Here is a 27,361-nt window from a genome sequence, read left to right as displayed (position 1 = left end):
AGGCATGCAGAGTTAAAGTGAGGTGAGGAATGGGTATTTTGTAGGCATGCAGAGTTAAAGTGAAGTGAGGAATGGCTATTTTGTAGGCATGCAGAGTTAAAGTGAGGTGAGGAATGGGTATTTTGTAGGCATGCAGAGTTAAAGTGAAGTGAGGAATGGGTATTTTGTAGGCATGCAGAGTTAAAGTGAGATGAGGAATGGGTATTTTGTAGGCATGCAGAGTTAAAATAAAGTGAGGAATGGGTATTTTGTAGGCATGCAGAGTTAAAGTGAGGTGAGGAATGGATATTTTGTAGGCATGCAGAGTTAAAATAAAGTGAGGAATGGGTATTTTGTAGGCATGCAGAGTTAAAGTGAGGTGAGGAATGGGTATTTTGTAGGCATGCAGAGTTAAACTGAAGTGAGGAATGGGTATTTTGTAGGCATGCAGAGTTAAAATAAAGTGAGGAATGGGTATTTTGTAGGCATGCAGAGTTAAACTGAAGTGAGGAATGGGTATTTTGTAGGCATGCAGAGTTAAAATAAAGTGAGGAATGGGTATTTTGTAGGCATGCAGAGTTAAAGTGAGGTGAGGAATGGGTATTTTGTAGGCATGCAGAGTTAAAGTGAGGTGAGGAATGGATATTTTGTAGGCATGCAGAGTTAAAATAAAGTGAGGAATGGGTATTTTGTAGGCATGCAGAGTTAAAATAAAGTGAGGAATGGGTATTTTGTAGGCATGCAGAGTTAAAATAAAGTGAGGAATGGGTATTTTGTAGGCATGCAGAGTTAAAGTGAGGTGAGGAATGGGTATTTTGTAGGCATGCAGAGTTACAATAAAGTGAGGAATGGGTATTTTGTAGGCATGCAGAGTTAAAATAAAGTGAGGAATGGGTATTTTGTAGGCATGCAGAGTTAAAGTGAGGTGAGGAATGGGTATTTTGTAGGCATGCAGAGTTAAAGTGAGGTGAGGAATGGGTATTTTGTAGGCATGCAGAGTTAAACTGAAGTGAGGAATGGGTATTTTGTAGGCATGCAGAGTTAAAATAAAGTGAGGAATGGGTATTTTGTAGGCATGCAGAGTTAAAGTGAGGTGAGGAATGGGTATTTTGTAGGCATGCAGAGTTAAAGTGAGGTGAGGAATGGGTATTTTGTGGGCATGCAGAGTTAAAGTGAGGTGAGGAATGGGTATTTTGTAGGCATGCAGAGTTAAAATAAAGTGAGGAATGGGTATTTTGTAGGCATGCAGAGTTAAAGTGAGGTGAGGAATGGATATTTTGTAGGCATGCAGAGTTAAAATAAAGTGAGGAATGGGTATTTTATAGGCATGCAGAGTTAAAGTGAGGTGAGGAATGGGTATTTTGTAGGCATGCAGAGTTAAACTGAAGTGAGGAATGGGTATTTTGTAGGCATGCAGAGTTAAAATAAAGTGAGGAATGGGTATTTTGTAGGCATGCAGAGTTAAACTGAAGTGAGGAATGGGTATTTTGTAGGCATGCAGAGTTAAAGTGAGGTGAGGAATGGGTATTTTGTAGGCATGCAGAGTTAAACTGAAGTGAGGAATGGGTATTTTGTAGGCATGCAGAGTTAAAGTGAGGTGAGGAATGGGTCAGATGTGTTTGTGAATAAAGGGGGGAACGACTTCCCATTCACGTGACTAAGAGAAGTAGAGTATGGAGGGAGGGACGCATTCTGTAAGAATGAGTGGCTGCCGTTGGAGGCACAGCCAGTATGTCGGGGTGACGCCCTGCGCCTTTTTTCTGAGTTGCATTTCTCACGCAAAAAGATGCCTTGTATGAGTGTTTCCTGTACGTTTCCTTTTGTGGATTTGTGTGTGTGTGTGAAGAAGGGAGATGTGTTGTATCGTGCTTGGTGTGAATGCAAGTGCTAGGGAATGCATGAGAGAAGGTTGGTGTGTCTGAGAGAAGGTTTGGTTGTGAGTGTAGGAATGCCTGTCGTGAAGGTTCCGGCCTATGTCAGTTGGAGAGGCCCAGTCTGGGTGCTGGGACCCAGTGGTTCGTGCTTGCCAGGGCCTCATTACAAGTCCGGCGGTAGCCGTGCCAGTAAAACCGGCAGGCTGCCAGCGAACTTGTGAATTTTTCCAGAACCTGGCTTCACAGAAACACTGGGGGATTAGGACCCCGGTGTTCCTGGTAGCCAGGCGCCGCAAAATCGTTAATCCCCATTCCCATTGAGTCCTATTGGACTCAATGGGAATGGGGATGACGGAAGCACCGGCGCCGCTAATAACGGTCCCGGTGCTTCCGTGAAAGTCTGTGGGCTGCTGCCGTCCCGCCCTCCAGGTCAGATCTAGCGGGTGGGATGGCAGCAGCCCGCAGACTCGTAGTGTGCCGGTCCGCTAACAATGGTGCTGGTAGGTTTACCGGCACTGTTGGTACCAGACCAACACACTCGTTATGTGTTGTATGGAATAAAGCCTACTTATAGAACCCACCCAAGATGACTAAGGATCTTTGATTATTGTAGGGAGTGAGGTCAAAAACCTCATTCACCATCAAAACCAGTGAAAAAATCCAGAAAGTTCAGCAATAGAACTGGGGGACACAAAGGAAGTAAAGGGGATATTTGCACAATGAAACATCTCCCAAGCAGTGACGCAAAATACTCTTGTTAATAAAAAAAGCATTGGGAATAATGTATATTTTCATTTACTTTTTAGGAAAACTGGAACAAGATCGGCTAACACAAGAGCGTGAAGCAGAAGAGCGTAGGCGGCGGGAGGAGGCTGAGCGTAGGCAGAGAGAGGAGGAAGAAAGAAGGCAAAGAGAAGAGGCTGAGCGAAGGCAGAGAGAACAGGAAGAGAAGAGGCAACAGGAGCGTCGCGAGAGGGAGCAAAGGATTGCAGAAGAGATCGAGAGAGAGAGACAATCCCTGGAGGAAAGGTTGAAAAAAACCTCAGAGAAGTTAAAAAACAGAAGCAACCAGAGAGGAGTGAACCGTTTCCAAGAGCGTTCCCACATCATGCAGTTTGCCGTGGAAGATGACGCTGATGGCATCGAGACAAATGAGGTACAGTGCACCCTAAAAGACCAAGGGAAACTGTGGGCATCGAAGGCGCCAAGTAGCGGTATAGGAACCATTGCATTATGATAGAGGGGGGAGTTGGGGCACCCAGTAGAGACCTATAAGTGTGAGGGGGACACACAGGGTGGGGCTGGAGAAAATGCAGTCCAACCACTCAAGCAGCACCTCTGCACTTCTTGATATTTAAGACACTACAGCCAGTAACCAAGGCTGGACCTCTGCCTCTTTGGATACAATGACTCGCATTAGACAAGATGCTTATCCCAAGCATCGGAACCCAATGGATACAATCACTCGCATTATACAAGATGCTTGTCACAAGCATCTGAACCCATGGAAGTAATCACTGGCATTACACAAGATGTTAGTCTCAAGCATCTGAACCCAATGGAAGCAATCACTCGCATTACACAAGATGTTAGTCTCAAGCATCTGAACCCAATGGAAGCAATCACTCGCATTACACAAGATGTAAGTCTCAAGCATCTGAACCCAATGGAAGCAATCACTCGCATTACACAAGATGTTAGTCTCAAGCATCTGAACCCAATGGAAGCAATCACTCGCATTACACAAGATGTTAGTCTCAAGCATCTGAACCCAATGGAAGCAATCACTCGCATTACACAAGATGCTGGACCCAAGCATCTGAACCCAATGGAAGCAATCACTCGCATTACACAAGATGTTAGTCTCAAGCATCTGAACCCAATGGATGCAATCACTCGCATTACACAAGATGTAAGTCTCAAGCATCGGACCCCAATGGAAGCAATCACTCGCATTACACAAGATGTTAGTCTCAAGCATCTGAACCCAATGGAAGCAATCACTCGCATTACACAAGATGTTAGTCTCAAGCATCTGAACCCAATGGAAGCAATCACTCGCATTACACAAGATGTAAGTCTCAAGCATCTGAACCCAATGGAAGCAATCACTCGCATTACACAAGATGTTAGTCTCAAGCATCTGAACCCATGGATGCAATCACTCGCATTACACAAGATGCTGGACCCAAGCATCTGAACCCAATGGATGCAATCACTCGCATTACACAAGATGCTTGTCTCAAGCATCTGAACCCAATGGATGCAATCACTCGCATTACACACGATGCTGGACCCAAGCATCTGAACCCAATGGATGCAATCACTCGCATTACACAAGCTGCTTGTCTCAAGCATCTGAACCCAATGGATGCAATCACTCGCATTACACACGATGCTGGACCCAAGCATCTGAACCCAATGGAAGCAATCACTCGCATTACACAAGATGCTTATCCCAAGCATCTGAACCCAATGGATACAATCACTCGCATTACACAAGATGCTTGTCTCAAGCATCTGAACCCAATGGAAGCAATCACTCGCATTAGACAAGATGCTTATCCCAAGCATCTGAACCCAATGGATGCAATCACTCGCATTACACAAGATGCTTGTCTCAAGCATCTGAACCCAATGGATGCAATCACTCGCATTACACAAGATGCTTGTCTCAAGCATCTGAACCCAATGGAAGCAATCACTCGCATTAGACAAGATTCTTATCCCAAGCACCTGAACCCAATGGATGCAATCACTCGCATTACACAAGATGCTTGTCTCAAGCATCTGAACCCAATGGATGCAATCACTCGCATTACACAAGATGTTAGTCTCAAGCATCTGAACCCATGGAAGTAATCACTCGCATTACACAAGATGCTGGACCCAAGCATCTGAACCCAATGGATGCAATCACTCGCATTACACAAGATGCTTGTCTCAAGGATCTGAACCCAATGGATGCAATCACTCGCATTACACACGATGCTGGACCCAAGCATCTGAACCCAATGGATGCAATCACTCGCATTACACAAGATGCTTATCCCAAGCATCTGAACCCAATGGATACAATCACTCGCATTACACAAGAAGCTTGTCTCAAGCATCTGAACCCAATGGATACAATCACTCACATTACACAAGATGCTTGTCTCAAGCATCTGAACCCAATGGAAGCAATCACTCGCATTACACAAGATGCTTGTCTCAAGCATCTGAACCCAGTTGAAACATTCGCTCACATTACACAAGATGCTCGTCTCAAGCATCGGAGCCCAATGGAAGCAATCACTCGCATTACACAAGATGTTAGTCTCAAGCATCTGAACCCAATGGAAGCAATCACTCGCATTACACAAGATGTTAGTCTCAAGCATCTGAACCCAATGGAAGCAATCACTCGCATTACACAAGATGCTTATCCCAAGCATCTGAACCCAATGGATACAATCACTCGCATTACACAAGATGCTTGTCTCAAGCATCGGAACCCAATGGAAGCAATCACTCGCATTACACAAGATGCTTATCCCAAGCATCTGAACCCAATGGATACAATCACTCGTATTACACAAGATGCTTGTCTCAAGCATCGGAACCCAATGGAAGCAATCACTCGCATTACACAAGATGTTAGTCTCAAGCATCTGAACCCAATGGAAGCAATCACTCGCATTACACAAGATGTAAGTCTCAAGCATCTGAACCCAATGGAAGCAATCACTCGCATTACACAAGATGTTAGCCTCAAGCATCTGAACCCAATGGAAGCAATCACTCGCATTACACAAGATGTAAGTCTCAAGCATCTGAACCCAATGGAAGCAATCACTCGCATTACACAAGATGTAAGTCTCAAGCATCTGAACCCAATGGAAGCAATCACTCGCATTACACAAGATGCTGGACCCAAGCATCTGAACCCAATGGGAGCAATCACATGCATTGCACAAGATGCTTGTCCCAAGCATCTGAACCCAATGGATACAATCACTCGCATTGCACAAGATGCTGGACCCAAGCATCTGAACCCAATGGAAGCAATCACTCGCATTACACAAGATGTTAGTCTCAAGCATCTGAACCCAATGGAAGCAATCACTCACATTACACAAGATGCTGGACCCAAGCATCTGAACCCAATGGAAGCAATCACTCGCATTACACAAGATGTTAGTCTCAAGCATCTGAACCCAATGGAAGCAATCACTCGCATTACACAAGATGTTAGTCTCAAGCATCTGAACCCAATGGATGCAATCACTTGCATTACACAAGATGTAAGTCTCAAGCATCTGAACCCAATGGAAGCAATCACTCGCATTACACCAGATGTAAGTCTCAAGCATCTGAACCCAATGGAAACAATCACTCGCATTACACAAGATGTTAGTCTCAAGCATCTGAAATCATGGAAGTAATCACTCGCATTACACAAGATGCTGGACCCAAGCATCTGAACCCAATGGATGCAATCACTCGCATTACACAAGATGCTTGTCTCAAGCATCTGAACCCAATGGATGCAATCACTCGCATTACACACGATGCTAGACCCAAGCATCTGAACCCAATGGAAGCAATCACTCGCATTACACAAGATGCTTATCCCAGGCATCTGAACCCAATGGATACAATCACTCGCATTACACAAGATGCTTGCCTCAAGCATCTGAACCCAATGGATACAATCACTCGCATTACACAAGATGCTTGTCTCAAGCATCTGAACCCAATGGAAGCAATCACTCGCATTAGACAAGATGCTTATCCCAAGCATCTGAACCCAATGGATGCAATCACTCGCATTACACAAGATGCTTGTCTCAAGCATCTGAACCCAATGGATGCAATCACTCGCATTACACAAGATGTTAGTCTCAAGCATCTGAACCCATGGAAGTAATCACTCGCATTACACAAGATGCTGGACCCAAGCATCTGAACCCAATGGATGCAATCACTCGCATTACACAAGATGCTTGTCTCAAGGATCTGAACCCAATGGATGCAATCACTCGCATTACACACGATGCTGGACCCAAGCATCTGAACCCAATGGATGCAATCACTCGCATTACACAAGCTGCTTGCCTCAAGCATCTGAACCCAATGGATGCAATCACTCGCATTACACAAGATGCTTATCCCAAGCATCTGAACCCAATGGATACAATCACTCGCATTACACAAGAAGCTTGTCTCAAACATCTGAACCCAATGGATACAATCACTCGCATTACACAAGATGCTTGTCTCAAGCATCTGAACCCAATGGAAGCAATCACTCGCATTACACAAGATGCTTGTCTCAAGCATCTGAACCCAGTTGAAACATTCGCTCACATTACACAAGATGCTCGACTCAAGCATCGGAGCCCAATGGAAGCAATCACTCGCATTACACAAGATGTTAGTCTCAAGCATCTGAACCCAATGGAAGCAATCACTCGCATTACACAAGATGTTAGTCTCAAGCATCTGAACCCAATGGAAGCAATCACTCGCATTACACAAGATGCTTATCCCAAGCATCTGAACCCAATGGATACAATCACTCGCATTACACAAGATGCTTGTCTCAAGCATCGGAACCCAATGGAAGCAATCACTCGCATTACACAAGATGCTTATCCCAAGCATCTGAACCCAATGGATACAATCACTCGTATTACACAAGATGCTTGTCTCAAGCATCGGAACCCAATGGAAGCAATCACTCGCATTACACAAGATGCTTATCCCAAGCATCTGAACCCAATGGATACAATCACTCGCATTACACAAGATGTTAGTCTCAAGCATCTGAACCCAATGGATACAATTGCTCGTATTACACAAGATGCTTGTCTCAAGCATCTGAACCCAGTTGAAACATTCGCTCACATTACACAAGATGCTCGTCTCAAGCATCGGAACCCAATGGAAGCAATCACTCGCATTACACAAGATGCTGGACCCAAGCATCTGAACCCAATGGAAGCAATCACTTGCATTACACAAGATGCTTATCCCAAGCATCTGAACCCAATGGAAGCAATCACTCGCATTACACAAGATGTTAGTCTCAAGCATCTGTACCCAATGGAAGCAATCACTCGCATTACACAAGATGTAAGTCTCAAGCATCTGAACCCAATGGAAGCAATCACTCGCATTACACAAGATGCTGGACCCAAGCATCTGAACCCAATGGAAGCAATCACTCGCATTACACAAGATGCTTATCCCAAGCATCTGAACCCAATGGAAGCAATCACTCGCATTACACAAGATGCTTATCCCAAGCATCTGAACCCAATGGAAGCAATCACTCGCATTACACAAGATGTTAGTCTCAAGCATCTGAACCCAATGGAAGCAATCACTCGCATTACACAAGATGCTGGACCCAAGCATCTGAACCCAATGGATACAATCACTCGCATTACACAAGATGCTGGACCCAAGCATCTGAACCCAATGGAAGCAATCACTCGCATTACACAAGATGTTAGTCTCAAGCATCTGAACCCAATGGAAGCAATCACTCACATTACACAAGATGCTGGACCCAAGCATCTGAACCCAATGGAAGCAATCACTCGCATTACACAAGATGTTAGTCTCAAGCATCTGAACCCAATGGAAGCAATCACTCGCATTACACAAGATGTTAGTCTCAAGCATCTGAACCCAATGGATGCAATCACTCGCATTACACAAGATGTAAGTCTCAAGCATCTGAACCCAATGGAAGCAATCACTCGCATTACACCAGATGTAAGTCTCAAGCATCTGAACCCAATGGAAACAATCACTCGCATTACACAAGATGTTAGTCTCAAGCATCTGAAATCATGGAAGTAATCACTCGCATTACACAAGATGCTGGACCCAAGCATCTGAACCCAATGGATGCAATCACTCGCATTACACACGATGCTAGACCCAAGCATCTGAACCCAATGGAAGCAATCACTCGCATTACACAAGATGCTTATCCCAGGCATCTGAACCCAATGGATACAATCACTCGCATTACACAAGATGCTTGCCTCAAGCATCTGAACCCAATGGATACAATCACTCGCATTACACAAGATGCTTGTCTCAAGCATCTGAACCCAATGGAAGCAATCACTCGCATTAGACAAGATGCTTATCCCAAGCATCTGAACCCAATGGATGCAATCACTCGCATTACACAAGATGCTTGTCTCAAGCATCTGAACCCAATGGATGCAATCACTCGCATTACACAAGATGTTAGTCTCAAGCATCTGAACCCATGGAAGTAATCACTCGCATTACACAAGATGCTGGACCCAAGCATCTGAACCCAATGGATGCAATCACTCGCATTACACAAGATGCTTGTCTCAAGGATCTGAACCCAATGGATGCAATCACTCGCATTACACACGATGCTGGACCCAAGCATCTGAACCCAATGGATGCAATCACTCGCATTACACAAGCTGCTTGCCTCAAGCATCTGAACCCAATGGATGCAATCACTCGCATTACACAAGATGCTTATCCCAAGCATCTGAACCCAATGGATACAATCACTCGCATTACACAAGAAGCTTGTCTCAAGCATCTGAACCCAATGGATACAATCACTCGCATTACACAAGATGCTTGTCTCAAGCATCTGAACCCAATGGAAGCAATCACTCGCATTACACAAGATGCTTGTCTCAAGCATCTGAACCCAGTTGAAACATTCGCTCACATTACACAAGATGCTCGACTCAAGCATCGGAGCCCAATGGAAGCAATCACTCGCATTACACAAGATGTTAGTCTCAAGCATCTGAACCCAATGGAAGCAATCACTCGCATTACACAAGATGTTAGTCTCAAGCATCTGAACCCAATGGAAGCAATCACTCGCATTACACAAGATGCTTATCCCAAGCATCTGAACCCAATGGATACAATCACTCGCATTACACAAGATGCTTGTCTCAAGCATCGGAACCCAATGGAAGCAATCACTCGCATTACACAAGATGCTTATCCCAAGCATCTGAACCCAATGGATACAATCACTCGTATTACACAAGATGCTTGTCTCAAGCATCGGAACCCAATGGAAGCAATCACTCGCATTACACAAGATGCTTATCCCAAGCATCTGAACCCAATGGATACAATCACTCGCATTACACAAGATGTTAGTCTCAAGCATCTGAACCCAATGGATACAATTGCTCGTATTACACAAGATGCTTGTCTCAAGCATCTGAACCCAGTTGAAACATTCGCTCACATTACACAAGATGCTCGTCTCAAGCATCGGAACCCAATGGAAGCAATCACTCGCATTACACAAGATGCTGGACCCAAGCATCTGAACCCAATGGAAGCAATCACTTGCATTACACAAGATGCTTATCCCAAGCATCTGAACCCAATGGAAGCAATCACTCGCATTACACAAGATGTTAGTCTCAAGCATCTGTACCCAATGGAAGCAATCACTCACATTACACAAGATGTAAGTCTCAAGCATCTGAACCCAATGGAAGCAATCACTCGCATTACACAAGATGCTGGACCCAAGCATCTGAACCCAATGGAAGCAATCACTCGCATTACACAAGATGCTTATCCCAAGCATCTGAACCCAATGGAAGCAATCACTCGCATTACACAAGATGCTTATCCCAAGCATCTGAACCCAATGGAAGCAATCACTCGCATTACACAAGATGTTAGTCTCAAGCATCTGTACCCAATGGAAGCAATCACTCGCATTACACAAGATGTAAGTCTCAAGCATCTGAACCCAATGGAAGCAATCACTCGCATTACACAAGATGCTGGACCCAAGCATCTGAACCCAATGGAAGCAATCACTCGCATTACACAAGATGCTTATCCCAAGCATCTGAACCCAATGGAAGCAATCACTCGCATTACACAAGATGCTTATCCCAAGCATCTGAACCCAATGGAAGCAATCACTCGCATTACACAAGATGTTAGTCTCAAGCATCTGAACCCAATGGAAGCAATCACTCGCATTACACAAGATGCTGGACCCAAGCATCTGAACCCAATGGAAGCAATCACTCGCATTACACAAGATGCTTATCCCAAGCATCTGAACCCAATGGAAGCAATCACTCGCATTACACAAGATGTTAGTCTGAAGCATCTGAACCCAATGGAAGCAATCACTCGCATTACACAAGATGCTGGACCCAAGCATCTGAACTCAATGGAAGCAATCACTCGCATTACACAAGATGCTTATCCCAAGCATCTGAACCCAATGGAAGCAATCACTCGCATTACACAAGATGCTTATCCCAAGCATCTGAACCCAATGGAAGCAATCACTCGCATTACACAAGATGTTAGTCTCAAGCATCTGAACCCAATGGAAGCAATCACTCGCATTACACAAGATGTTAGTCTCAAGCATCTGAACCCAATGGAAGCAATCACTCGCATTACACAAGATGTAAGTCTCAAGCATCTGAACCCAATGGAAGCAATCACTCGCATTACACAATATGCTTATCCCAAGCATCTGAACCCAATGGAAGCAAAGATTCTCGCATTACACAAGATGTAAGTCTCAAGCATCTGAACCCAATGGAAGCAATCACTCGCATTACACACGATGCTGGACCCAAGCATCTGAACCCAATGGATGCAATCACTCGCATTACACAAGATGCTCGTCTCAAGCATCGGAACCCAATGGAAGCAATCACTCGCATTACACAAGATGTTAGTCTCAAGCATCTGAACCCAATGGAAGCAATCACTCGCATTGCACAAGATGCTGGACCCAAGCATCTGAACCCAATGGAAGCAATCACTCGCATTACACAAGATGCTTATCCCAAGCATCTGAACCCAATGGAAGCAATCACTCGCATTACACAAGATGCTTATCCCAAGCATCTGAACCCAATGGAAGCAATCACTCGCATTACACAAGATGTTAGTCTCAAGCATCTGAACCCAATGGAAGCAATCACTCGCATTACACAAGATGTAAGTCTCAAGCATCTGAACCCAATGGAAGCAATCACTCACATTACACAAGATGTAAGTCTCAAGCATCTGAACCCAATGGAAGCAATCACTCGCATTACACAAGATGCTTATCCCAAGCATCTGAACCCAATGGAAGCAATCACTCGCATTACACAAGATGTAAGTCTCAAGCATCTGAACCCAATGGAAGCAATCACTCGCATTACACACGATGCTGGACCCGAGCATCTGAACCCAATGGAAGCAATCACTCGCATTACACAAGATGCTTATACCAAGCATCTGAACCCATGGAAGTAATCACTCGCATTAGTCAAGATGCTTATCCCAAGCATCTGAACCCATGGAAACAATCACTCGCATTACACAAGATGCTGGACCCAAGCATCTGAACCCAATGGAAGCAATCACTTGCATTACACAAGATGTTAGTCTCAAGCATCTGAACCCAATGGAAGCAATCACTCACATTACACAAGCTGCTGGTCCTAAGCATCTGAACCCAATGGATACAATCACTCGCATTACACAAGATGCTTGTCTCAAGCATCTGAACCCATGGAAGTAATCACTGGCATTACACAAGATGCTTATCCCAAGCATCTGAACCCAATGGAAGCAATCACTTGCATTAGAAAAGATGCTTATCCCAAGCATCTGAACCCAATGGATGCAATCACTCGCATTACACAAGATGCTTGCCTCAAGCATCTGAACCCAGTTGAAACATTCGCTCACATTACACAAGAAGCTTGTCTCAAGCATCTGAACCCAATGGAAGCAATCACTCGCATTACACAAGATGTTAGTCTCAAGCATCTGAACCCAATGGAAGCAATCACTCGCATTACACAAGATGTTAGTCTCAAGCATCTGAACCCAATGGAAGCAATCACTCGCATTACACAAGATGCTTATCCCAAGCATCTGAACCCAATGGATGCAATCACTCGCATTACACAAGATGCTTATCCCAAGCATCTGAACCCAATGGATGCAATCACTCGCATTACACAAGATGCTTATCCCAAGCATCTGAACCCAATGGATACAATCACTCGCATTACACAAGAAGCTTGTCTCAAGCATCTGAACCCAATGGAAGCAATCACTCGCATTACACAAGATGTTAGTCTCAAGCATCTGAACCCAATGGAAGCAATCACTCGCATTACACACGATGTTAGTCTCAAGCATCTGAACCCAATGGAAGCAATCACTCGCATTACACAAGATGTTAGTCTCAAGCATCTGAACCCAATGGAAGCAATCACTCGCATTACACAAGATGCTTATCCCAAGCATCTGAACCCAATGGAAGCAATCACTCGCATTACACAAGATGCTTATCCCAAGCATCTGAACCCAATGGAAGCAATCACTCGCATTACACAAGATGCTTATCCCAAGCATCTGAAGCCAATGGAAGCAATCACTCGCATTACACAAGATATTAGTCTCAAGCATCTGAACCCAATGGAAGCAATCACTCGCATTACACAAGATGTTAGTCTCAAGCATCTGAACCCAATGGAAGCAATCACTCGCATTACACAAGATGCTTATCCCAAGCATCTGAACCCAATGGAAGCAATCACTTGCATTACACAAGATGTTAGTCTCAAGCATCTGAACCCAATGGAAGCAATCACTCACATTACACAAGCTGCTGGTCCTAAGCATCTGAACCCAATGGAAGCAATCACTTGCATTACACAAGATGCTGGACCCAAGCATCTGAACTCAATGGAAACAATCACCTGCATTACACATGATGCTTGCCTCAAGTATCTGAACCCAATGGAAACAATCACTCGCATTACACAAGATGCTTATCCCAAGCATCTGAACCCAATGGAAGCAATCACCTGCATTACACATGATGCTGGACCCAAGCATCTGAACCCAATGGAAGCAATCACTCACATTACACAAGATGTTAGCCTCAAGTATCTGAACCCAATGGAAACAATCACTCGCATTACACAAGATGTTAGTCTCAAGCATCTGAACCCAATGGAAGCAATCACCTGCATTACACATGATGCTTGCCTCAAGCATCTGAACCCATGGAAGTAATCACTCGCATTACACAAGATGCTTATCCCAAGCATCTGAACCCATGGAAGTAATCACTCGCATTAGACAAGTTGCTTATCCCAAGCATCTGAACCCAATGGAAGCAATCACCTGCATTACACATGATGCTTGCCTCAAGTATCTGAACCCAATGGAAACAATCACTCGCATTACACAAGATGTTAGTCTCAAGCATCTGAACTCAATGGAAGCAATCACTCGCATTACACAAGATGCTGGACCCAAGCATCTGAACCCAATGGAAGCAATCACTTGCATTACACAAGATGTTAGTCTCAAGCATCTGAACCCAATGGAAGCAATCACTCGCATTACACAAGATGCTGGACCCAAGCATCTGAACCCAATGGAAGCAATCACTTGCATTACACAAGATGTTAGTCTCAAGCATCTGAACCCAATGGAAGCAATCACTCACATTACACAAGCTGCTGGTCCTAAGCATCTGAACCCAATGGAAGCAATCCCTTGCATTACACAAGATGCTGGACCCAAGCATCTGAACTCAATGGAAACAATCACCTGCATTACACATGATGCTTGCCTCAAGTATCTGAACCCAATGGAAACAATTACTTGCATTACACAAGATGCTTATCCCAAGCATCTGAACCCAATGGAAGCAATCACCTGCATTACACATGATGCTGGACCCAAGCATCTGAACCCAATGGAAGCAATCACTCACATTACACAAGATGTTAGCCTCAAGTATCTGAACCCAATGGAAACAATCACTCGCATTACACAAGATGTTAGTCTCAAGCATCTGAACCCAATGGAAGCAATCACCTGCATTACACATGATGCTTGCCTCAAGCATCTGAACCCATGGAAGTAATCACTTGCATTACACAAGATGCTTATCCCAAGCATCTGAACCCAATGGATGCAATCACTCGCATTACACAAGATGCTTATCCAAAGCATCTGAACCCATGGAAGTAATCACTCGCATTAGACAAGTTGCTTATCCCAAGCATCTGAACCCAATGGAAGCAATCACCTGCATTACACATGATGCTTGCCTCAAGTATCTGAACCCAATGGAAACAATCACTCGCATTACACAAGATGTTAGTCTCAAGCATCTGAACCCAATGGAAGCAATCACTCACATTACACAAGATGCTGGACCCAAGCATCTGAACCCAATGGAAGCAATCACTTGCATTACACAAGATGTTAGTCTCAAGCATCTGAACCCAATGGAAGCAATCACTCACATTACACAAGAAGCTTGTCTCAAGCATCTGAACCCAATGGAAGCAATCACTCGCATTACACAAGATGTTAGTCTCAAGCATCTGAACCCAATGGAAGCAATCACTCGCATTACACAAGATGTTAGTCTCAAGCATCTGAACCCAATGGAAGCAATCACTCGCATTACACAAGATGCTTATCCCAAGCATCTGAACCCAATGGATGCAATCACTCGCATTACACAAGATGCTTATCCCAAGCATCTGAACCCAATGGATGCAATCACTCGCATTACACAAGATGCTTATCCCAAGCATCTGAACCCAATGGATACAATCACTCGCATTACACAAGAAGCTTGTCTCAAGCATCTGAACCCAATGGAAGCAATCACTCGCATTACACAAGATGTTAGTCTCAAGCATCTGAACCCAATGGAAGCAATCACTCGCATTACACACGATGTTAGTCTCAAGCATCTGAACCCAATGGAAGCAATCACTCGCATTACACAAGATGTTAGTCTCAAGCATCTGAACCCAATGGAAGCAATCACTCGCATTACACAAGATGCTTATCCCAAGCATCTGAACCCAATGGAAGCAATCACTCGCATTACACAAGATGCTTATCCCAAGCATCTGAACCCAATGGAAGCAATCACTCGCATTACACAAGATGCTTATCCCAAGCATCTGAAGCCAATGGAAGCAATCACTCGCATTACACAAGATATTAGTCTCAAGCATCTGAACCCAATGGAAGCAATCACTCGCATTACACAAGATGTTAGTCTCAAGCATCTGAACCCAATGGAAGCAATCACTCGCATTACACAAGATGCTTATCCCAAGCATCTGAACCCAATGGAAGCAATCACTTGCATTACACAAGATGTTAGTCTCAAGCATCTGAACCCAATGGAAGCAATCACTCACATTACACAAGCTGCTGGTCCTAAGCATCTGAACCCAATGGAAGCAATCACTTGCATTACACAAGATGCTGGACCCAAGCATCTGAACTCAATGGAAACAATCACCTGCATTACACATGATGCTTGCCTCAAGTATCTGAACCCAATGGAAACAATCACTCGCATTACACAAGATGCTTATCCCAAGCATCTGAACCCAATGGAAGCAATCACCTGCATTACACATGATGCTGGACCCAAGCATCTGAACCCAATGGAAGCAATCACTCACATTACACAAGATGTTAGCCTCAAGTATCTGAACCCAATGGAAACAATCACTCGCATTACACAAGATGTTAGTCTCAAGCATCTGAACCCAATGGAAGCAATCACCTGCATTACACATGATGCTTGCCTCAAGCATCTGAACCCATGGAAGTAATCACTCGCATTACACAAGATGCTTATCCCAAGCATCTGAACCCATGGAAGTAATCACTCGCATTAGACAAGTTGCTTATCCCAAGCATCTGAACCCAATGGAAGCAATCACCTGCATTACACATGATGCTTGCCTCAAGTATCTGAACCCAATGGAAACAATCACTCGCATTACACAAGATGTTAGTCTCAAGCATCTGAACTCAATGGAAGCAATCACTCGCATTACACAAGATGCTGGACCCAAGCATCTGAACCCAATGGAAGCAATCACTTGCATTACACAAGATGTTAGTCTCAAGCATCTGAACCCAATGGAAGCAATCACTCGCATTACACAAGATGCTGGACCCAAGCATCTGAACCCAATGGAAGCAATCACTTGCATTACACAAGATGTTAGTCTCAAGCATCTGAACCCAATGGAAGCAATCACTCACATTACACAAGCTGCTGGTCCTAAGCATCTGAACCCAATGGAAGCAATCCCTTGCATTACACAAGATGCTGGACCCAAGCATCTGAACTCAATGGAAACAATCACCTGCATTACACATGATGCTTGCCTCAAGTATCTGAACCCAATGGAAACAATTACTTGCATTACACAAGATGCTTATCCCAAGCATCTGAACCCAATGGAAGCAATCACCTGCATTACACATGATGCTGGACCCAAGCATCTGAACCCAATGGAAGCAATCACTCACATTACACAAGATGTTAGCCTCAAGTATCTGAACCCAATGGAAACAATCACTCGCATTACACAAGATGTTAGTCTCAAGCATCTGAACCCAATGGAAGCAATCACCTGCATTACACATGATGCTTGCCTCAAGCATCTGAACCCATGGAAGTAATCACTTGCATTACACAAGATGCTTATCCCAAGCATCTGAACCCAATGGATGCAATCACTCGCATTACACAAGATGCTTATCCAAAGCATCTGAACCCATGGAAGTAATCACTCGCATTAGACAAGTTGCTTATCCCAAGCATCTGAACCAATGGAAGCAATCACCTGCATTACACATGATGCTTGCCTCAAGTATCTGAACCCAATGGAAACAATCACTCGCATTACACAAGATGTTAGTCTCAAGCATCTGAACCCAATGGAAGCAATCACTCACATTACACAAGATGCTGGAACCAAGCATCTGAACCCAATGGAAGCAATCACTTGCATTACACAAGATGTTAGTCTCAAGCATCTGAACCCAATGGAAGCAATCACTCGCATTACACAAGATGCTGGACCCAAGCATCTGAACCCAATGGAAGCAATCACTTGCATTACACAAGATGTTAGTCTCAAGCATCTGAACCCAATGGAAGCAATCACTCGCATTACACAAGATGTTAGTCTCAAACATTGGAACCCAATGGAAGCAATCACATGCATTGCACAAGATGCTTATCCCACGCATCTGAACCCAATGGAAGCAATCACTCACATTACACAAGCTGCTGGTCCTAAGCATCTGAACCCAATGGAAGCAATCACTCGCATTACACAAGATGCTTGTCTCAAGCATCTGAACCCAGTTGAAACATTCACTCACATTACACAAGATGCTCGTCTCAAGCATCGGAACCCAATGGAAGCAATCACTCGCATTACACAAGATGTTAGTCTCAAGCATCTGAACCCAATGGGAGCAATCACATGCATTGCACAAGATGCTTACCCCAAGCATCTGAACCCAATGGATACAATCACTCACATAACACAAGATGCTCGTCTCAATAGTAATCGCTCACATTACACAAGACGCTCGTCTGAAGCATCAAAACCCAATGGAAGCAATCACACACATTGCACAAGATGCTTGTCTCAAGCATCTGAACCCAGTTGAAACATTCACTCACATTACACAAGATGCTCGTCTCAAGCATCGGAACCCAATGGAAGCAATCACTCGCATTACACAAGATGTTAGTCTCAAGCATCTGAACCCAATGGGAGCAATCACATGCATTGCACAAGATGCTTACCCCAAGCATCTGAACCCAATGGATACAATCACTCACATAACACAAGATGCTCGTCTCAATTGTAATCGCTCACATTACACAAGACGCTCGTCTGAAGCATCAAAACCCAATGGAAGCAATCACACGCATTGCACAAGATGCTGGTCCCAAGCATCTACAGTCAATGGATACAATCGCTCGCATTACACATGATGCATGTCCCAACCATCCGAGGTCAATTGATACAATCGCTCACATTACACATGATGCATGTCCCAACCATCCGAGGTCAATTGATACAATCGCTCACATTACACATGATGCATGTCCCAACCATCCAAGGTCAATTGATAAAATCGCTTGCATTACACATGATGCATGTCCCAACCATCCAAGGTCAACTGATGCAATCGCCTGCATTACACATGATGCATGTCCCAACCATCCAGGGTCAACTGATGCAATCGCTCCCATTACACAGGATGCTTGTCCCACCCATCCAAGGTCAACTGATGCAATCGCTCGCATTACACATGATGCTTGTCCCAACCATCCAAGGTCAACTGATGCAATCGCTCGCATTACACATGATGCTTGTCCCAACCATCCAAGGTCAACTGATGCAATCGCTCGCATTACACATGATGCTTGTCCCAACCATCCAAGGTCAACTGATGCAATCGCTCGCATTACACCTGATGCTTGTCCTAACCATCCAAGGTCAACTGATGCAATCGCTCGCATTACACATGATGCTTGTCCCAACCATCCAAGGTCAACTGATGCAATCGCTCGCATTACACATGATGCTTGTCCCAACCATCCAAGGTCAACTGATGCAATCGCTCGCATTACACATGATGCTTGTCCGAAGCATCCAAGGTTAATTGATACAATTGTCAACATTACAAATCATGCTTGTCCGAGCATCTCAAGCCAACTCATACAATGGGCTTGCATTAGAAATGATGCTTGTCCAAGCATCTCAAGCCAATGGACACATGCGCTTGCATTAGAAATGATGCACATCGCAAGCATCTGATCCCAATCATTGTGGAGATCTGCTGATATTGGTCCTGAGCAGTGTACGTCTCAAACACTTCTAATATTAATACAGGTTCTTGCCCTCCCCCACGCGATTAAGCAAAGACTCCAAACAAGATTCCAGCTTGGTGTTTCTAAATCCTGAAGTCTAGAGGATGGAATGGATACCCTAACATTTATCAGCGCACGAGAGTTAGTGTCAGGAAGTTTTATCTCCTTACATTGATTGTGGAAAAGAGACCCGACATGGGTTGGTCAAGCAGTGGGAAGAAAACAGGCGGCTGAAGGAAAATGGCTAATAAGACTACAATATCGAAATTGAAGCTGGCCCGGCATGTGTGCCAAAAGAAATGAGTGGCCGCAACCCTTTTTAAAGGAAGGGGAAGGGAAAGGGAGTAGAGTGGATGATTGTCTCAGATATTGAAGTCGTCAAAGGCAATCAATGGTATTGATGAAGGAAAATTCGAACAGCAATTTTGCAAAGTGATCTCACCAATTCAAGCCCAAGAGCCCGCTGATGAGAATAAGAGCATTGGTCAAAGGAGCTTAGAGAGAGCATGTGTCCATCATTCCATAGGGAGAGAGCACAGCTTTGGATACTTGCTGGAGTCCTGCCTGCTCCGAGAGAAAGAGAGGTTTATGGGGTAATTGCAGAATATTTATCCAACACGTTTTTCAGTGCAGAAAATCCACACCCCAAAAAATCACCCACAATATATATTTGTACAATTCTAGACAGTATGTTCATAAAAGGGAACAATGACCTATTTCGAGTGACGGTGTAGTTTAGGGTAATAGCATGGTTGCAGGGGAACTTCCTGAATTTTGGTCCTGGAGAGAATTTTATCAAATGTTGATCATTTACAGATTAAATATACGGCTTCGAGAGAATTAGCTGTATAAACACATAGAACAATTTATGCAGATTGCATATTGCCAAGGTGGGATAGGGTGAACTGGGTTCCCAACGGATATGTAGGGTAACCAATCAGATTGTCTTATGTCAAGGTGGGATAGTATGGACTATGTAGCCAACAGATTTGTCAGATAACCAATCAGATTGTCTAGTATCAAGGTGGGATAGTAGGGACTGTGTACCCAACAAATGTGTCGTGTAGCCAATCGGATTGACTAGTGTCATGGTGGATAGGGTGGACTGGGTACCCAACGGATGTGTCAGGTAACCAATCAGATTGTCTAGTGTCAAGGTGAGATAGTATGGTCTGTGTATCCAACGGATGTATTGGGTAACCAAACAGATTGGCTATTGTCAAGGTGGATAGTATGGTCTGTGTATCCAACGGATGTGTCGGGTAACCAATTAGATTGTCTAGTGTCAAATTGGGATGGTATAGACTGGGTACCCAACGGATGTCTCAGGTAACCAATCAGAATGTATTGTGTGAAGGTGGGATAGTAAGGACTGTGTACCCAACGGATGTGTTGGGTAACCAATCAGATTATCTAGTGTCATGGTAGATAGGGTGGTCTGGGTACCCAACTGATGTGTCGGGTCACCAGTCAGATTGTCTAGTCTCATGGTAGATAGGGTGGACTGGGTACCCAACTGATGTGTCGGGTGACCAATCAGATTGTCTAGTGTCAAGGTGGGATAGTATGAACTGTGTACCCAACGGATGTGCCAGGTAACCGATCAGAATGTCTATATCAAGGTGGGATAGTATAGACTGAGTCCCCAACGTATGTGTCAGGTAACCAATCAGATTGTCTTGTGTCAAGGTGGTAAAGTAAGGACTGTGTACCCAACGGATGTGTTGGGTAACCAATCAGATTGTCTAGTGTCTTGGTAGATAGGGTGGACTGGGTACCCAACTGATGTGTCGGGTGACCAATCAGATTGTCAAGTGTCAAGGTCAGATAGTATGGACTGCATACCCAATGGGTGTTTCGGGTAACCAATCAGATTGTCCAGTGTCAAGGTGGGTTAGTATGTGCTGTGTACTTAACGGAAGTGCCAGGTAACCAATCATATAGTATGTACTGTGTACCCAACAGATGTGTCGGGTCACCGATCAGATTGTCTAATGTCAAGGTGGGATAGTATGGACTATGTACCCAACGGGTGTGTCAGTTAACCATTCAGATTGTCTAGTATCAAGGTGGGATACTTTAGACTGTGTACCCAACGGATGTGTCAGATCACCAATCAGATTGCCTAGTGTCAAGGAGGGATAGTATGGACTGTGTACCCAACTGATGTGTCAGGTAACCAATCAGATTGTCTAATATCAAGTTGCGATAGTATGGACTGTGTACCCAGCAGATGTGTCGGGTCACCAATCAGATTGTCTAGTGTCAAGGTGGATAGTATGGACAGGATAACCAATGGATATATTGGGTAACCAATCAGATTGTCTAATGTCAAGGTGGGATAGTATGGACTGTGTACCCAACGGATGGATGTGTCGGGTCACCAATCAGATTGTCTAGTGTCAAGGTGGATAGTATGGACAGGATAAACAATGGATGTTTTGGGTAACCAATCACATTGTCTAGTGTCAAGGTGGGATAGTTTAGACTGTGTACCCAACAGATGTGTCGGGTCACCAATCAGATTGCCTAGTGTCAAGGAGGGATAGTATGGACTGTGTACTCAACTGATGTGTCAGATAACCAATCACATTGTCTAGTGTCAAGGTGGAATAGGATGTACTGTGTACCGAACAGATGTGTCGGGTCACCAATCAGATTGTCTAGTGTCAAGGTGGATAGCATGGACAGGATAACCAATGGATATATCGGGTAACCAATCAGTTAGTATGTACTGTGTACCCAACAGATGTGTCCAGTCACCGATCAGATTTTCTAATGTCAAGGTGGGATAGTATGGACTATGTACCCAACAGGTGTGTCAGTTAACCATTCAGATTGTCTAGTATCAAGGTGGGATACTTTAGACTGTGTACCCAACTGATGTGTCGGATCACCAATCAGATTGCCTAGTGTCAAGGAGGGATAGTATGGACTGTGTACCCAACTGATGTGTCAGGTAACCAATCAGATTGACTAGTATGAAGTTAGGATAGTATGGACTGTGTACCCAGCGGATGTGTCACGTCACCAATCAGATTGTCTAGTGTCAAGGTGAATAGTATGGACAGGATAACCAATGGATATAGTTCAGGTAACCAATCAGATTGTCTAATGTCAAGGTGGGATAGTATGGACTGTGTGCCCAACGGATGGATGTGTCGGGTCACCATTCAGATTGTCTAATCTCAAGGTGGATAGTGTGGACAGGATAAACAATGGATGTATCTGGTAACCAATCAGATTGTCTAATGTCAAGATGGGATATGATATGATATGATATGGCATTTGTAATGCGCCTATACACAAGTGTATGGACTGTGTACCCCATGGATGTGTCGGGTCACTAATCAGATTGGCTAGTGTCAAGGTGGATAGTATGGAATGTGTACCCAACGGATGTATTGGGTAACCAATCAGATTGGCTATTGTCAAGGTGGATAGTATGGCCTGTGTATCCAACGGATGTGTCGGGTAACCAATCAGATTGTCTAGTGTCAAGGTGGGATAGTATAGACTGGGTACCCAACGGATGTGTCAGGTAACCAATCAGATTGTCTTTTGTCAAGGTGGGATAGTAAGGACTGTGTACTCAATGGATGTGTTGGGTAACCAATCAGATTGTCTAGTGTCATGGTAGATGGGTGGACTGGGTACCCAACTGATGCGTCGGGTGACCAATCAGATTTTCTAGTGTCAAGGTGGGCTTGTATGAACTGTGTACTCAACGGATGTGCCAGGTAACCGATCAGATTGTCTAGTGTCAAGGTGGATAGTATGGACAGGATAAACAATGGATGTATTGGGTAACCAATCAGATTGTCTAATGTCAAGGTTGGATAGTATGGACTGTGTACCCAACGGATGTTTTGGGTAACCAATCAGATTGTCTAGTGTCAAGGTGGGATAGTTTAGACTGTGTACCCAACAGATGTGTCGGGTCACCAATCAGATTGCCTAGTGTCAAGGAGGGATAGTATGGACTGTGTACTCAACTGATGTGTCAGATAACCAATCACATTGTCTAGTGTCAAGGTGGAATAGGATATACTGTGTACCGAACAGATGTGTCGGGTCACCAATCAGATTGTCTAGTGTCAAGGTGGATAGCATGGACAGGATAACCAATGGATATATCGGGTAAACAATCAGATAGTATGTACTGTGTACCCAACAGATGTGTCCGGTCACCGATCAGATTTTCTAATGTCAAGGTGGGATAGTATGGACTATGTACCCAACAGGTGTGTCAGTTAACCATTCAGATTGTCTAGTATCAAGGTGGGATACTTTAGACTGTGTACCCAACTGATGTGTCGGATCACCAATCAGATTGCCTAGTGTCAAGGAGGGATAGTATGGACTGTGTACCCAACTGATGTGTCAGGTAACCAATCAGATTGACTAGTATGAAGTTAGGATAGTATGGACTGTGTACCCAGCGGATGTGTCAGGTCACCAATCAGATTGTCTAGTGTCAAGGTGAATAGTATGGACAGGATAACCAATGGATATAGTTCAGGTAACCAATCAGATTGTCTAATGTCAAGGTGGGATAGTATGGACTGTGTGCCCAACGGATGGATGTGTCGGGTCACCATTCAGATTGTCTAATCTCAAGGTGGATAGTGTGGACAGGATAAACAATGGATGTATCTGGTAACCAATCAGATTGTCTAATGTCAAGATGGGATATGATATGATATGATATGATATGGCATTTGTAACGCGCTTATACACAAGTGTATGGACTGTGTACCCAATGGATGTGTCGGGTCACCAATCAGATTGGCTAGTGTCAAGGTGGATAGTATGGAATGTGTACCCAACGGATGTATTGGGTAACCAATCAGATTGGCTATTGTCAAGGTGGATAGTATGGCCTGTGTATCCAACGGATGTGTCGGGTAACCAATCAGATTGTCTAGTGTCAAGGTGGGATAGTATAGACTGGGTACCCAACGGATGTGTCAGGTAACCAATCAGATTGTCTTTTGTCAAGGTGGGATAGTAAGGACTGTGTACTCAATGGATGTGTTGGGTAACCAATCAGATTGTCTAGTGTCATGGTAAATGGGTGGACTGGGTACCCAACTGATGCGTCGGGTGACCAATCAGATTTTCTAGTGTCAAGGTGGGCTTGTATGAACTGTGTACTCAACGGATGTGCCAGGTAACCGATCAGATTGTCTAGTATCAAGGTGGGATAGTATGGACTGTGTACCCAGCGGATGTGTCGTGTCACCAATCAGATTGTCTAGTGTCAAGGTGGAAAGTATGGACAGGATAACCAATGGATACATTGGGTAACCAATCAGATTGTCTAATGTCAAGGAGTGATAGTATGGACTGTGTACCCAACTGATGCATTGGGTAACCAATCAGATTGGCTAGTGTCAAGGTGGGATAGTATAGACTGGGTACCCAACGGATGTGTCAGGTAACCAATCAGATTGTCTTGTGTGAAGGTGGGACAGTAAGGACTGTGTACCCAACGGTTGTCTTGGGTAACCAGTCAGATTGTCTAGTGTCATGGTAGAGAGGGTGGACTGGGTACCCAACTGATGTGTCGGGTGACCAATCAGATTGTCTAGTGTCAAGGTGGAATAGTATGAACTGTGCACCCAACGGATGTGTCGGGTAACCAATCAGATTGTCTAGTATAAAGGTCAGATAGTATGGACTGCATACCCAATGGGTGTTTCGGGTAACCAATCAGATTGTCTAGTGTCAAGGTGGGTTAGTATGTACTGGGTACTGAACGGATGTGCCAGGTAACCAATCAGATTTTCTAATGTCAAGGTGGGATAGTATGGACTATGTACCCAACGGGTGTATCAGCTAACCATTCAGATTGTCTAGTATCAAGGTGGGATAATTTAGACTGTGTACCCAACGGATGTGTCGGGTCACCAATCAGATTGTCTAGTGTCAAGTTGGATAGTATGGACAGGATAAACAATGGATGTATTGGGTAACCCATCAGATTGTCTAATGTCAATATGGGATAGTATGGACTGTGTACCCAACGGATGTGTCGGGTCACCAATCAGATTGGCTAGTGTCAAGATGGATACTATGGACTGTGTACCCAGCGGATGTGTCGGGTCACCAATCAGATTGTCTAGTGTCAAGGTGGATAGTATGGGCAGGATAGACAATGAATGTATCGGTTAACCAATGAGATTGTCTAATGTCAAGGTGGGATAGTATGGACTGTGTACCCAACGGATGTGTCGGGTCACCAGTCAGATTGGCCAGTGTCAAGGTGGATAGTATGGATTGTGTACCTAACGGATGTATTGGGTAACCAATCAGATTGTCTTGTGTCAAGGTGGGATAGTATAGCCTGGGTACCCAACGGATGTGCCAAGTAACCAATGAGATTGTCCAGTATGAAGGTGGGATAGTATGGACTGTGTACCCAGCGGATATGTCGGGTCACCAATCAGATTGTCTAGTGTCAAGGTGGATAGTATGGACAGGATAACCAATGGATATATTCGGTAACCAATTAGATTGTCTAATGTCAAGGTGGGATAGAATGGACTGTGTACCCAACTAACGGATGTGTCGGGTCACCAATCAGCTTGTCTAGTGTCAAGGTGGATAGTATGGATAGGATAAAAAATGGATTTATCGGGTAAGCAATCAGATTGTCTAATGTCAAGGAGGGATAGTATGGACTGTGTATCCAACGGATGTGTCAGGTCACCAATCAGATTGGCTAGTGTCAAGGTGGATAGTATGGACTGTGTACCCAATTGATGTATTGGGTAACCAGTCAGATTGGCTATGGTCAAGGTGGATAGTATGGCCTGTGTATCCAACGGATGTGTTGGGTCACCAATCAGATTGTCTAGTGTCAAGGTGGGATAGTATGGACAGGATAAACAATGGATGTATGGGGTAACCAATCAGATTGTCTAATATCATGGTGGGATAGTATGGACTGTGTACCCAACGGATGTGTCGTGTCAACAATCAGATTGGCTAGTGTCAAGGTGGATAGTATGGACTGTGTACCCAACGGATGTATTGGGTAACTAATCAGATTGTCTAGTGTCAAGGTGGGATAGTATAGCCTGGGTACCCAACGGATGTTCCAGGTAACCAATCAGATTGTCTAGTGTCAAGGTGGACAGTATGGACAGGATAACCAATGGATATATTGGGTGACCAATCAGATTGTCTAATGTCAAGGTGGGATAGATTGGACTGTGTACCCAACGAACGGATGTGTCTGGTCAACAATCAGCTTGTCTAGTCTCAAGGAGGATAGTATGGATAGGATAAACAATGGAGTTATCGAATAACCAATCAGATTGTCTAATGTCAAGGTGGGATAGTATGGACTGTGTATCCAACGGATGTGTCAGGTCACCAATCGAGATTGGCTAGTGTCAAGGTGGATAGTATGGACTGTGTATCCAACTGATGTATTGGGTAACCAATCAGATTGGCTATTGTCAAGGTGGATAGTATGGCCTGTGTATCCAATGGATGTGTCGCGTAAACAATCAGATTGTCTAGTGTCAAGGTGGGATAGTATAGACTTGGTACCCAACGGATGTGTCAGGTAACCAATCAGATTGTCTTGTGTGAAGGTGGGATAGTAAGGACTGTGTACCCACCGGATGTGTTGGGTAACCAATCAGATTGTCTAGTATCATGGTAGATAAGGTGGACTGGGTACCCAACTGATGTGTCGGGTCACCAATCAGATTGTCTAGTGTCAAGGTGAGATAGTATG

The 27,361-nt window shown here is 44.3% G+C and overlaps 1 protein-coding gene across 2 annotated transcripts in view; it reads left to right on the top strand.

Annotated features, from left to right (window-relative positions):
• Positions 1 to 27,361, top strand: part of LOC138511169 (uncharacterized) — a 296,224-nt gene that overhangs the window by 149,411 nt on the left and 119,452 nt on the right. For both annotated transcript variants that reach the window (XM_069626676.1, XM_069626677.1), the window contains exon 4: positions 2,660 to 3,009. In XM_069626676.1, the coding sequence (XP_069482777.1) occupies positions 2,660 to 3,009 (350 nt within the window). The remainder of the gene's footprint in view (positions 1 to 2,659; positions 3,010 to 27,361) is intronic.

This window comes from Ambystoma mexicanum, chromosome 6p (genome assembly GCF_040938575.1).
Source record: "Ambystoma mexicanum isolate Mex_15411 chromosome 6p, UKY_AmexF1_1, whole genome shotgun sequence".
Classification (NCBI taxonomy): domain Eukaryota; kingdom Metazoa; phylum Chordata; class Amphibia; order Caudata; family Ambystomatidae; genus Ambystoma; species Ambystoma mexicanum.
Note: the sequence above shows the minus strand (reverse complement) of the source record. Positions and strands in the feature narration are given on the sequence as shown.